Source organism: Talpa europaea, assembly GCF_964194135.1.
Source record: "Talpa europaea genome assembly, chromosome: 1".
In the NCBI taxonomy this organism is placed as follows: domain Eukaryota; kingdom Metazoa; phylum Chordata; class Mammalia; order Eulipotyphla; family Talpidae; genus Talpa; species Talpa europaea.
Window position 1 is genome coordinate 32,859,588 of NC_140073.1, and position 13,030 is coordinate 32,872,617.

The following is a 13,030-nucleotide window of genomic DNA, read 5'->3' on the forward strand; positions in this document are numbered from 1 at the left end:
GTGGCTCCTTCTGGTCCCTCTGACCTTCTCCAACCTCCAACAAAAAAAAGGGCTGCTGGGCCTCCCCGGTGGCGCAGCGGTTGAGCGCTGGGTTGCGAAGCTGCCCGCAGCCTCTGCGGCGCCGGTTCAATCCCCGGTTGCTCCCCGGCCTCCCGAAGAGGGTCCCACATGGCACGCAGACCTCTCCAGCCGCCCGCTGCTCCCCTCAGCAGTGTACTTCGGTCCTTCTGCCTGCTCTGCTCCCTGCTCTGGCTCTGGTGAATTCTCTCACCCTCCCACGCTTCTGACTATACCCAGTGCATGTATAAACAAAACAAACAAACAAACAAACAAATAAATAAATAAAAAACATGCCTCTATAAAAAAAAAAAAAAAAGGGCTGCCAGTAGAGCTTTTTCTAGGCTGAAGACAGTCTAGGAGCAGGTGAATCAGAAAACTTACTTCTGATCTTTGGCTCTGTGAATGAGGAAAGGTTGAGAACTAGGATCTGTAAGCAAGAGGAGAGGCCCACAGAGGGAGCTGGTTGTAGGTCAGTCTCCTTGCCCAGAGAACTCTGTACCTAAAGCAGATAGCAGCTGCCTCAGTTTTCCCAAGGAGAACTCAGGATCTAAATATCTGAATGAAGATAATGAAGGGGTAGCCACCAACAGTCACTTTTAGGAAGGCGGGTTCTGACATCAAAGAAGAGCTATTAGTCCAAAATAAGTGGCACAAATGACAGGTTCCAAAGTCGACATCTTCTTAAGCCTGTCAGTGAAATCTGAGTCTGCAGATGTAAGTAGTCTCTGCACAGCCACCCTACCCAGTCAAGAACGCCATAGCATTCCCAGCAGCCCTTTCCCAGCAGCCATCTGGTCAACATCAGGAAAGGGGGCATGAAAAACAAATACCCTGAAAACCGTTAGAACCCGAATAGGCACCAATGAGACCTATGGCCTCTAGAAGCCTCCAATACCCTGCCCAGGGCAGATGCCTCTATCACGGCAGGCCAAGCAAAGGCAAATAGTGACAATCTTTGGCTGTGCTGGGCTAGGGATTACAGGCCTGCCATATGTCAGAACCTCTCTCCCTTCTTTTACCCTCTTCTGGGCCCTGAAAGAATTCAGATATATACATTGCTCCTGTGCACACTGAAAGGTGAGAAAAATCTGCTTTCCTCAGCAGAACAAATTCACCAAGGTCCCCCCAAGTCTGACCAGGCTTGGTCTTGTCAAGTGGACCCTACACATTAGATGATTCTGAAAGAGGGATACCTCCCTCTTTGCTGTTTATTACTGATATCTTCTCTGTAGTGGATGCACTCTGGCTCCTGAAAAAATGCTGTAAGATGCAAATGGCAAAGAAGAGCACTACACAGCTCGACAAGACTTGTCTGACATCCACGATCTGAGGAGAATGAGCTGAAAAGTGGGGAGGAGTGGTCAACAGGTTGGGGTACAGCTGCCAGAGCATTCCATCTCCTTCCATCCTTCAGACCTGGGAGATGCTGTTGGCTAGGCGGAATGACATTCTTTTTGCTTTTTCATTCTCCTGAAAAAAAAAAAGAAATCGGAATTTGAATGGCCACATATAGGATTTATTCATGTGCAAAGGCTAAGTGTCCCTGGAGATTGGGATTCCCTGGAGTCAAAGTGTTATTCTACCCCAGGAATGCAATAGCAAAATTCACTGACACCACCAAACAGTGTCATAAACAACTGTGGGTGGCTGGTCATGTCCCAGTACACAGTAGGCAGGCAATACAGTTTGGTGGAATTAAATAGTATTGAATGACATCTCAGGTTTGCACTGAGGGGACCAACCAAAAGGTCAGAGGATCTTGCGAACAATACCTCTCCTTCCTACACAAATACCAAGGGGCTGAAAAGATCTCTTCCTTCCCTCCAAACCCAGGTTGAGATCAGACACTGAGGCCTGGAAATTCTCTACCTATGGACATCACAATGTAGAACAATCAGCACTGAGCTGGGAGTCGGGATACCTGGTTTCTCACCCTGGTTCTGCTAATTTGCTTGGTGACCCTGGGCTGGGAGATCCATGTCTCTGAGTTTCCAGCCTCCATGGTAAATGGAGTTGATGAGTCCCATGCTGCCTGCCTTCCTCTTAGGCTAAAGAGTTGGAAGTGAGGGTTCAATGTCACCACTCTCTTGTGCCACCTGACCAGCTTCACATTAGGTGCCCCCTGCCTGCCCAATCACCCACCCACCCTCCTGCTTGCCTGCCATCTGGCAGCAACTCTTTACCATATGTCGCCGCCTCCTCTTGGGTTGAATGCCTTCCTGCACGTAAGTGGGCCACGGGAAGCCCTGGGGAGTGGAACACCCACTCTCACTAGACACTTCCTCGGAGTCTGAGTCCTCCTGCCTTGGCTGAGCAAACAGTTTTTCCGGGTAGATCTCTTTCAACCAGCCCTCAAAGAATACTTCCAGGCAGCGGCCAGCCTCTGCAACCTCTGAGTCGGGCTGAAGGGGAGGAGAGCAGTGATGATCCGGCCCGTTTCTACTAGCCCATCTCCTCTATGTCCCTGAAGAGCTATACAGACAGCATGAAGTCTGGCTGGGTCTCCAGCTTGCCTGGAACCAGACATTTTCTCAAGACTTGGGATAACCAGTTTGGTATCAGCTCTTCTTATCAGAAATAACCTGACAAGTACCCACAGATAACCAGTTTCTAGCCCCGCCCCCCCAACCATCTTCCTCCTGAGTCCATACTAAGGTTCCAGTATGGAGGACACTTTTAACTACTGCAGTAGGACCTAAGAGATCAGCTCCAGATCCTCATGGTAGCCAAGGACCAAACCTGACACCCCATCCAACCATGAAAATCTTGGGGTCACTGGGAAATAGGGGAGAGGGAAAACAGGCAAGACATACATAATTGAACTTAGCACAGTTCCAAAACATGAGGCGCACATCTGACACCACCTCCTCTGGTGTGGTATAGTGAGCTGGGTCCTTCTTCTGCAGCTTCCTCCGGATTATAGACAGGTCCATAGGCCTCTTAATAATCTGGTAGTAATGCCGGGCCTGGGGGGAGCAGAAAAGGAGGCGGCGGCAAAGCAGGAATAGAGAAGTGAAGATAGAGATAAGAAGGAAGAAGAGGTGGAGGATGAGTTAGAATAGAAGTGAAAGAATAGAAGAGAAAGGCAGCAAGAATGAAAGTGTGGCAAAGTAAAGAGAAAAGGAAAGGAGTAATGTTTTACTTGTCAAGTCAGGTCTAAGCAGCAGCAGTTGGCCAAGGCACTGAAAGGGAGATGACCCCCAAGGAATGGGGCCATCCACAGATTAGTCACATTTCTCTAGTAGTCATGTTCTGAGCCCACCCTGGGTACAACCATGACCTGCTGAGTGACCTTGAGCCCTCTGAGCAGAAAGCGCCATAGCAGGCAGAAACAGTGAAGCCATGCTTACCAGAGGGCTGACAGGTTCATGGAAGGGCAGGCTGAGGCTATTGCAGCACAAGGACAGGACCAGCTTCTCACACTTCTATAGAAATCAGAATTGGCAGCAGTTACTCTATTCCAGCTCTACTTCAACAAGAATAAAGATAGTGACCCTGAAAACTCTGAGAGGTTTGCTCTGTCCCACAGGGTAAGAGCCACCAAGCCAGAGGAAAAGAGCTCACAGTAGAAAAAAATCATAACAAACCCCACAAAGGCCAAAGTCCCAGGCATAGCTCAAGAGAGGTACTAGAAGAGGTACCTCATCCCCTCAGAAAGGCTTTAGCCCCTATAAGCACAGGGTGGCTACCCAGGCAGGGATCCTTGTTTCCAGAGACCCATCCCTACCTTCTGGTCATATATGCTCAGGCCAGGAGGGGCCCGCACCCCAGGCTGGTTATAGCGGGCATTCTCGCAGTCATACTCCATCTCGGGCTGTGTCAGGCTGCGGCACAAGGTACACACCCAATCTCCCCTGCAGGGGCAAGTGAGGCCACGTAAGACCACAATGCATTTCCCAGAGCCCCTTCCATAGTCCCTCTGCCCAAGACAGGTGTGGAAGGTGGTGGTATAGAAAGCTGAGTCCTAGCTTGGCCCCATAGGGAATGACTTCCTAGCCATAAGCTTCAAGGAAATTCAGTAACTCACAATTTAGTGAATCCAGGAAAACAGGAGTTGGGAAGAGGTTGGAATGGGAGTACAGGGAGAAATCTTTGTGGGAGAGGAAACTGGGAAAAGAAGGGAAGGGAAGTCATCCAAATTTCAAAAATCTACCTGTTCATGTACAAAAGGCACACAGATGTAGGACCACTAACGTCACACACCTGCAGTTCAGGCAGCCCAACAAAGGGAGGAAGCCCATCCAAGGGACCTCTGTGGGCCTGGCCCAGAATAGCTTCCCTGGAAGAACATCCTGCTAGCCACGTGATGCCCCGCTTGGAAGGACTTACCCTGGGAAGCTGAGCAATGCTGGCAAGTGGCAGGAAAGGTGGTACACTTTGGGGCAACGATCACAGCACAGCAACTCTCCCCCATTGAGGCACACAGCACAGAAATCCTCATTTTCTATTGGTACCGGGGGTCCCTTCTTGGGTCCAGGGGTTCGAGGAATGAGTCTGTGTTCCTCAGGGCCTGTTCCCTCCACCTCTGGGAGCCGCTGTCCAGCCAGAGAAGTGACAGTGACCTTTCTTCCCCCTAGACTTGGGGTCTGGGAGGCATCTGTGATGTTGTCCTGGCTGACCTTGAAGAAAAAAGTGAGTCTGAGCCAGAGCATAGCACCAACAAGTTTTCAAGGGGAGTGGGGTAGGGACTGACAAGCCCAGAGCATCAACTTACTCCAGGACCCCAAGTCAGTCAAGCCCCATGAATTCTGGGAGAGCCCATGCCTATGGTGCATCTCACAGGTCCCTTGCAACAGGGGACAAAGTCCTACCAATTGGCAGCCCCACTCTGAGACTCAAGATAAGGCAGAGTCAGACTCGTGCTGGTAGCAGAGACAAAGGAGAGCTCTGAGGCTGGGCCTAGGTTCACAGGCAAGGAACAGCAAAGTGGTACCTTAATGGACATGCTGGAGGACTCAGTGCCACATTCGATGATCAACAGGAAGCTCCCATCCTGATCATTCTTCTGTGGCTTCAACTTGAACACAGGCATCTCTCCCGAAGAGGCAGCACAGATCTTGAGTCTCTCCAGTCGCACATAGGGAATCTTGGGCTCACTGTTGATGGGTCTGCAGTAAGACAACACCTCTGGGTCTTGGTAGAACCTTCTGTGGCCCCAACCTCTGAGTCAAGCTCAATCATGACCCCACAACTGAATTGCAGCCCAAGATCTCAGTCCAACCCACTACAGACTCATGTTCTGTCCTTCCACCCAGTTCTGCTGGGCCCTTCAGGCCTTGCTCCAAGAAGGGAATCCTTGCAGAGGGTGGGACTCAAACAGAGCATGTGCCTTGTGGTACAGGAGCCTGGATATCCTCCCACAACCAGTTCAGATACCTAACCACATAGACCCTACTTGAGGTTCTGGGGTTGAAGAAGACAGTTGCAGGAAAACTTGCTCCTCACTAAGTCATCAAGGATGCTTACTTCCTGTGCCAACCTCTCAGGTCATGAAGTTGGGGGTTAGTAGAGGGAGGGTGGACCAAGAATCTGTTACCTGATACGCTGGTTCTCCTTTGTATCTATCTCTAGGGCTCCATGTTCAAATTTGTCATACTCTAAGGCAAAAGACAAATAAATACTGTGACACATTTATAACAATACATATCCATTCATATCTACTGTTGTTGTTCACACCGTCCATTCATATCTACTGCTCACACCTCTGTCTACACACCTGTCACACCATTGTTACCCACATTGTAATCATTCACAGTGATGACAATCCTGCATGGCCCTTCTACCTGAGAGGAGAAAAAGGCCACCCTCTGTTAAAAAGATAAACACAGATAACCACACAGAATCTCACATAAGTGCTGGGTTAGACACAGAGAAGCCAGATTCTCACTTTTGAAATAAGCTCAGAAATCACCTATTCCCCATACATCCATGTTACCTGCTCTCAGAAGTCATTCCATTCAGCCTCTGCCTTTTTAGCCAAGTACTGGAATTCTAACACTGCCTGAGAAACACTGCCAGCTCATACTCTATAGGTAAGAGGCTCCCAGCAAGGCCTGCCCTGAGTAGTGCAGTCTGCATGGATGGGCAGGATGCAGCAGTGGGGTGAAAGGAGGAAACTAGCAGATTGCCCATTCAGCATCAGGCACTGTCCGAGGTACTTTTCAAGGGCAAACAAGGCCCCAAAATTTCAACAGCCTAAAATGCAGGATTAATTAGTATTAATTAATCTTTGTATTAATTAGCCTTTGTCCTGGTCCCTTATTTAGGTTTTCTAAATTCCTGCTATGAGTGAGACCATCCGGTATTTTTCTTTTTCTTTCTGACTTATTTTGCTGAGCATGATTCCTTCTAGCTCCATCTATGTTGTTGCAAACTGCATGTGTTTATCTTTTTTTGAGCAATAAAGTATTTTTATTTAAGATGTTACATTGTTTTTTTAGACATGTGCTCTTGTTTACTGAAAAGACTATGGTATGCTATAAACCTAAATTTTATATGCACTGGGAACCAAAAATTTGTATGAATTGCTTTAATGCAATATTAGCTTTGCTGCAGTGGTCTGGAACACAACCTCATTATCTCAGTAAGAGGCCTGTCAGCTGGCCTCCATCTCACCTGCAAGTGCTGAGTCCCTTGCTCCATTTTGTGGACAGTATGAAAGGCCAGCTGCTTACTGGAGTCTCACCTTTTGGGTTCCGGTACTGCTGTAGAGCCATGGATGTGTTGACTGCTGGGACCAGTGTAGGTTTTTTCACAGAGAGGTTAATTGGCTCTTCTAGTTCTGAGGGAATAGCTAAGTCCTTGGAAGCATTCAGTCCAGTTGTAGGAACTTGTCCCAAAGAGTCACTGAAGTGGGTGGAATCCTCACTTTCCATCTTTTAAAAGTGAAAGACAAACAAGAATAAAAGAAATCAGGCATGTTTGCCACTACAGGTTAGAGAGCTTAGATAAGCTAAGACCAGGATAACTTTAGGGGCCATCCTTCTGCCTAGTGATGAGCAGAGGAAGTGTAATGCATTTGCCTGGGACTTACCTTACACAGAGTATTCCCCAGGGAGGGGTCAGCACCATCCCTGGGGCATAGACTCCCTGAAGCTCGGCCAGACCCAGGACTGCTGCTGGATCCAGTTTCCGGCTGTGTATCAGAAGTTGGAGGCAAGCTCTTCAGAGGACAGAGTGCCAGAGTTGGCACAGTCTGGGTGGGACCAGACATTAGGTTGGGTCCAGCCTGAGAGTGATCACTTGCCAGGCTTGTGATGGACTGCGCAGAATCACTCAGTAGGTTGGGCATGGACTGGGGTATACTACGCACAAGGCTAGGTATGGTCTGCAGGTGACTGGCTGTCAGGCTAGGCAAGGCCTGGTTTTGACCACTTGTCAAGCTGGACACAGCTGGGGGAGGCCCACTCAGCAGGCTTGGTACCACCTGTGGGGGGCTAGGTGTCAGGCTGCTCACGCTCTGGATCTGTGGTTCCAGTGTTCTTGCCAGCCTGGTAGATGACAGCTCCATCTCCAGTGTGTTGGAAAAGCCCATGATGCTCACCGAAGTAGAGTGCTGTGGGAACAAAGACAAGAGCAGAGTCAGGCTGCAACTGGGAACAGTGGGAAGGGAAGGAGAGATGCTGCCATAAGACTCTTATGCTAGATTTCACTCTGGCCTCAAAATCTAGTAGCCTCAGGGAACTCTGGCAGCACAGGAGGTATGATTTCCATTCCCCATACAAGGAGGTCAGTAGCCTATGACAGAGACACAGGCTAAGGACACTGGGGTGTGTGTGAGTGTAGAGAGAGAGCAAGAGACACAACCTACCACTCAACCTGAGATGTGCATGTATGTGCACTAGCATGTACACACACACACACACAGAGGCATAGCTCTCACTCCCAGTCCCTTATTTAAGGATCAGACTGTGGGACTGCCCTCCAACTTCACATTTCCGTCTGATTAAATCACTAGTAGCTTCTTTTCCCTTAAGGGGATCCTATGGATAACTGCTGTTGCTGATATATTTAAAATGGGAGAAAGTGTGGAAGGCTCAAACTCTTGACATTTCTTCAGTTCCTAAAACGGGACAAGCTCTCACTCCAATTCTTACCCCTTCAGAGAGACTGCTTGTTCTGCATGGAATATTCTCCTACTTCTGTACCTATTCCTCTTATCCTTCTGAATTCAGTTCACTTGTGAATTTTTTGCTCTAGGCTAGATCAGGCACCCCATTATGCCCCCATAACTCCTTGCACTTTATTCTCACAGCACAATCTTTGATACTATAAGATTAACATCTATTTCCACTACTAAATTATAAGCGCCATTAGAGTTATGATTTTGCCTGTTTTGTTTACATTGTATTCCTAGACCCATGAGTCTGGCTGAATAAATGAATTAATGAGCTATTTTTAAAATTTAAAAACAGTAATGTGTTACTGTTCATTTTACAAATCTTAAGCCAAATGAATAGCAGTTTAGTTCTACTAACAGCTGAGTTTGAGTCTCTTTCAAAAATAATGAGTATCAAATAGCTAAAATTTACTGAGAATTTACAAATCAACCTGCTAAGTGTTTTAGTATGCACTTCCTCATTTAATCCTCATAACAAACATTAAAGGGTTGCAATGGTTAAAAGGAATCTATGTAAACATTTGTGGTTACATGGCTGCTGCTGTTGCTATAATTGTTATTATTGTTGTTATGACCCTAGGAAGACATCTGAAGTTATTTTATGTTACTGAAAAGATAACTTTGTGGATTTCCATTTCCTTTTATTTGTGCTCCCATATGGAAATTAGTTGATTTTTGTATGTTGACTTTGTTTATCCAGAGTCCTTGTTAGTCATGTTGGCATTTTCTGTGCACACAGATCATGTCATCTATGAATAGTAAGTTTTATTCCTTACTTTCCTTATATTTTTCTTATCTTACTCCATCAGCTAAGACCTCCAGTATGAGATTGAATAGGAGTAGTGATAGCCATCCTAGTCCCATTCCTAAACTCATGGGGATCCTGCCAATATTTCACCACTAAATATGATATCACTAAATATGGTATTTGATGAAGAACTGTTGTAGACTTAGAATTCAGAGCTCTGGCAGGAAAGCCATACTCATAATTCTGGCCTGTCTGCCTCTGTCTTTCTCTGCTCACCCCTTCCCCTAGCTTGCCTATACTCTGTTCTTCAACCTCTGTATCCTTTCCATGCCTGCTTTCTCTCTCTAAATCTCTCCTCTACTTAGTATTTTCATTTTTTCTTGCCCAATCTTTTTATTATTTAACTACTTTAGTAAAGCTTATATTTTCTATTCTCAATCCTAAATTTTAGAAGCAGATGGACTAAATATCCTTTTTTCTCCCCACAGAAAAGTTAACATTTGTATTGTTCCTTGTTAGTTCAATGGTTGTCAATGAAAAGGCTTCAGTTTGCTTTCTAGCCTAAGTCCCAAGATAAAAAAGGTTGAAGTGGGCCTCCCCTGGTGGGGCAGGCGGTTGAGCGCAGTGCTGTGAAGCTGTCCGCAGCCTCTGCAGTGCTGGTTCGATCCCGGCTGGCCGGTGAGGGTCCCACATGGCATGGCAGACCTCTCCTGTCTCGCCCACTGCTCCCCTCGGCAGTGCATTTCGTCAGTCTGCCGGTTCTGTTCCCTGCTCTGTCTCTGGTGAATCCTCTCACCCTCCCATGCATCTGGCCTGTACCTCGGTTCTTGTATAAATAAAAATAAATAAATAAAAAGTCATTAAAAAAAAAAAAGGTTGAAGAGAAGAGAGAATGGAAGGAAATGCTCAAACCAGATTGGGTAAACTAGGCATGTTATCCAGCTCAAGGCAAGAAAACACAGGTAACCTCAAACATACCCTGGTCTGCAACCTCTGTGTCCCCTTGTTATGCTGGTTATGTACTATATGGTAGCCTTCTAGTATTTTGTATTTCCTTATGTATGGATAAGAATATCCAAAGATTATCGTATTCCTTTTTGTAATAATATATGATCACCTAATTCTGGATTCTTTCACCTTTTCTCCATTTGACATTCAGAGCTAATGCAATTCTGGTATTCATCTCTATTGATGACATAGATGGATCCCAATGAACTCCCTGTGCTAAGTATTAAGAGTTCCAAAATCCATCTGGCACTGGTCCAATGGTTAGGTGCTATACATTACAAGATAGGCCCAAGATTAAAGTCCCACAGACAAAACTTTCCAGGTTTGGTGTAGAGCTCACACTTGTAGGACATCAACTCCCCTGCCCTGATTACTTACTAATATCATGAAATGTGAGTTAATATAATGACAGAGGAAAGGAGGGCATGCAGACTGAGCAATGCAAGAGATACATAAGTTCTGCCATAGTATATGTTGCCCTGGGCCTCCTAGGCCTGCTCCTATAACACCCAAGAGACAGTCCAAGGTCAGTAACATGCCTTAGGATACTATAGACTAAACTGATTTCTTTCATGCCTTTATCTTCAGCCAACCTCAAGGAGACCAAAGCTATTAGAAGTGGGATGAAGCTCTGGTAGTAGCCAAAACTATTAGAAGTGGGATGAAGCTCTGGTAGTGCAAACTTCATGGGGGAGATCTGAGAAGGGACTCAGAGAAAGTGCTATGAGGAAGCCAGCCCAAGCTGATTTCTACAGGATATATAAACACAATGGCATTTCTGGAATTTATGTGTGCTGGGTGTTAGTTATTTATGATACTTCATATTCATTTCTAGAGTGAAGAACTATAAAATGTCAAAAATAAAGTACTTATTTCATGTACATGAAGAAAGAGTGGAATGGAAAACCTCCATTCTACTCTGTGGCCACCGCCACAAGGTGAGTAGGAGCAAGAAGGCCAATTTTCAGGGCCAGGAAGGCAGGCTAACTTTCTTGGGCCAGGAAAGAAGTAAAGGACTTCTCAAGTGATATCTAGGGTTGCAAAAGGTTTGGATATGTGGTCACATCTTGACATAGGATGCCTCACATACTGGAGGAGCTCATCCATTGGTAGAGGTGATGCCACCAACCTGCTCTAGCATTCAGGATTGTTCTGAGGCCAAATGAGAAAAGGTGAGAGTTTATGGCCATCTATAAAGTCTGAATGCAGCAATCACTCACACTTTCACACTCTACACTGTCAGCTATAGAATGGACATCATGACTATCTTCACGTACAAAATCTTCAGGTTTCATGAGGGAAAAGATGTATATTTTGAGGTGTGCAAGTGGAAAACTATTTTCTATTTCAGGGTACATAAGAAGTCAAAATGCCAAAAACATTCACTCTAATAATCAGTTGAAGTCATCCTTCGGTTATGAGGAGAGACTGCCCTAGGTCCCTCATTAGCCTCGCCTAACTTGCCCATCATTCAAACTTACCTTCTTTCAAACTGTGTTTTCCTTTTCCTGTCCCTTTCCTCTTTTTTGCTTCTTGCTTCTTTTAGTCTCCTAATTTGTTTGCCACTTATCTGAATTATCTTAGCTAGAACCTATAAACTCTACTTATCTGAATCTGCCTCAACAACTTGTCTGACCTGTTGCCTCCCCAATTGTCTATAAAACCTCTTCTACTAGTCACCTATGCAATCTTTCTCAAATCCAACCTGTCTCCTGCTTGACCTGTGTTCTGTTTCCTGCTGCCCTCTCTCTCCCCAGCCTCACTGGCTATATCTTTTTCCAGAGTTCAATGTGCTTACATTATTATTCTAATGATTGCCATGTGATGTTATCCAAACTTAAAGAAAACATTGTTCATTTTAACAGGAAGGGAAATTGAGACACAGAGTGATTATCCAGATTTCCCAAACTCATCTAGACCCAAGACTAGGAATCTGAGCCCAGAATTTGCTGGATGCTCTTGATTTTGTGCCAATAGCTAGAAAACTAGTGTCCTAGTAAGATGTGATTGAGAAGTCAATAAACAGACACTTAGTGCACATGCCCTGAGTTTAATATAAATTTCAGGTTCTTACATAAGCATAATGTTGCTGGGGATAAAGTAGCACAGATATTCCACAGAAATTAATTTTCAAGATATCTGAAACATACCTCTTTCAATAACAAAGTGTAATTGCCTTAAAAGTATAATTTGAATGGGAGTACTCTAAAACACTTTACACACTACCCTATCTTATTAACAGAGTATGTGGAGCCATTTCTTAGAGATGAAGAAATGAATTGCTGGAGTGGGTTGTTATCCAGTGATGTTTTAGAAAACTTCTCAGAATGCAGAGCTTACTTGCCCTTTCACTGAACAACCTCATACGGTGGCACTTTTCCAGATGTTTCTTGCCTTCTTCCTTCTTGTTTGTAGCTGCGAGTACAGGAATTGCAACTCCCTGCTTCTAATCTTCTTTCCCAGGTTCCATAATGCAGAAAAATTAAAAATTTCCAAAGAAATCTAAACTTGTTAGAGCAAGAACTCTGACTAGATACCTGTGTGTGGACTTATAGTTTCATATAGAGTATAATGTGTGAGGTTTGTGACATCTGTTTTTGTTGTTGCTCTGATGTTCTACCTACTCGCTTCTGATTTCAGGGTTTGTTTGTTTTTTTCCCAGTAGTTAAAATTGGAAAGACTGACCATCAAGTAAATTTGCAGGATGATAAAGGAACAATGACTTGCAAAAACAGTAAAGTCATGTGAAGGAAGCAGATAAGGAAACAAGGATAAATATAAACAGACTTGTGAATTAAATCTTGGAATATTTGAGTGCTTCAACTTCAGATTAGGTAGACTGGCTTAATAGTAGTAGATCTTGAAACAATTGAACCAGATCGTTGAGGAAGGAACTAAATTTACTAGCAAGTGATTTCACAAGTTGATTTTTAATAGTGAAGTTATTACTCTTATTAAGAAATGAGTGCTTCTTCAACTCAGTGAAAAACTTTTAGAAATTAATGTTACTCCTGTGGATACAATGATGCTGATATATGCTAACTCACCAGAGTCAAATGGGGAAATACTATTGATGATAAAGAGAGGACTGATGA

At 45.1% G+C, this 13,030-nt stretch overlaps 1 protein-coding gene across 1 annotated transcript in view; it reads right to left on the reverse strand.

The window, feature by feature from the left end:
- Positions 1–1,470: 1,470 nt before the first annotated feature.
- Positions 1,471–13,030, reverse strand: part of TRIM66 (tripartite motif containing 66) — a gene marked incomplete at both ends in the record, with an annotated part of 47,140 nt that continues 35,580 nt past the window's right edge. The window contains 10 exons of the mRNA XM_084231526.1: positions 1,471–1,530; positions 2,244–2,462; positions 2,874–3,026; positions 3,411–3,485; positions 3,788–3,914; positions 4,390–4,679; positions 4,994–5,168; positions 5,597–5,657; positions 6,746–6,935; positions 7,094–7,615. Coding sequence (XP_084087652.1) covers positions 1,471–1,530; positions 2,244–2,462; positions 2,874–3,026; positions 3,411–3,485; positions 3,788–3,914; positions 4,390–4,679; positions 4,994–5,168; positions 5,597–5,657; positions 6,746–6,935; positions 7,094–7,615 — 1,872 coding nt within the window. The remainder of the gene's footprint in view (positions 1,531–2,243; positions 2,463–2,873; positions 3,027–3,410; positions 3,486–3,787; positions 3,915–4,389; positions 4,680–4,993; positions 5,169–5,596; positions 5,658–6,745; positions 6,936–7,093; positions 7,616–13,030) is intronic.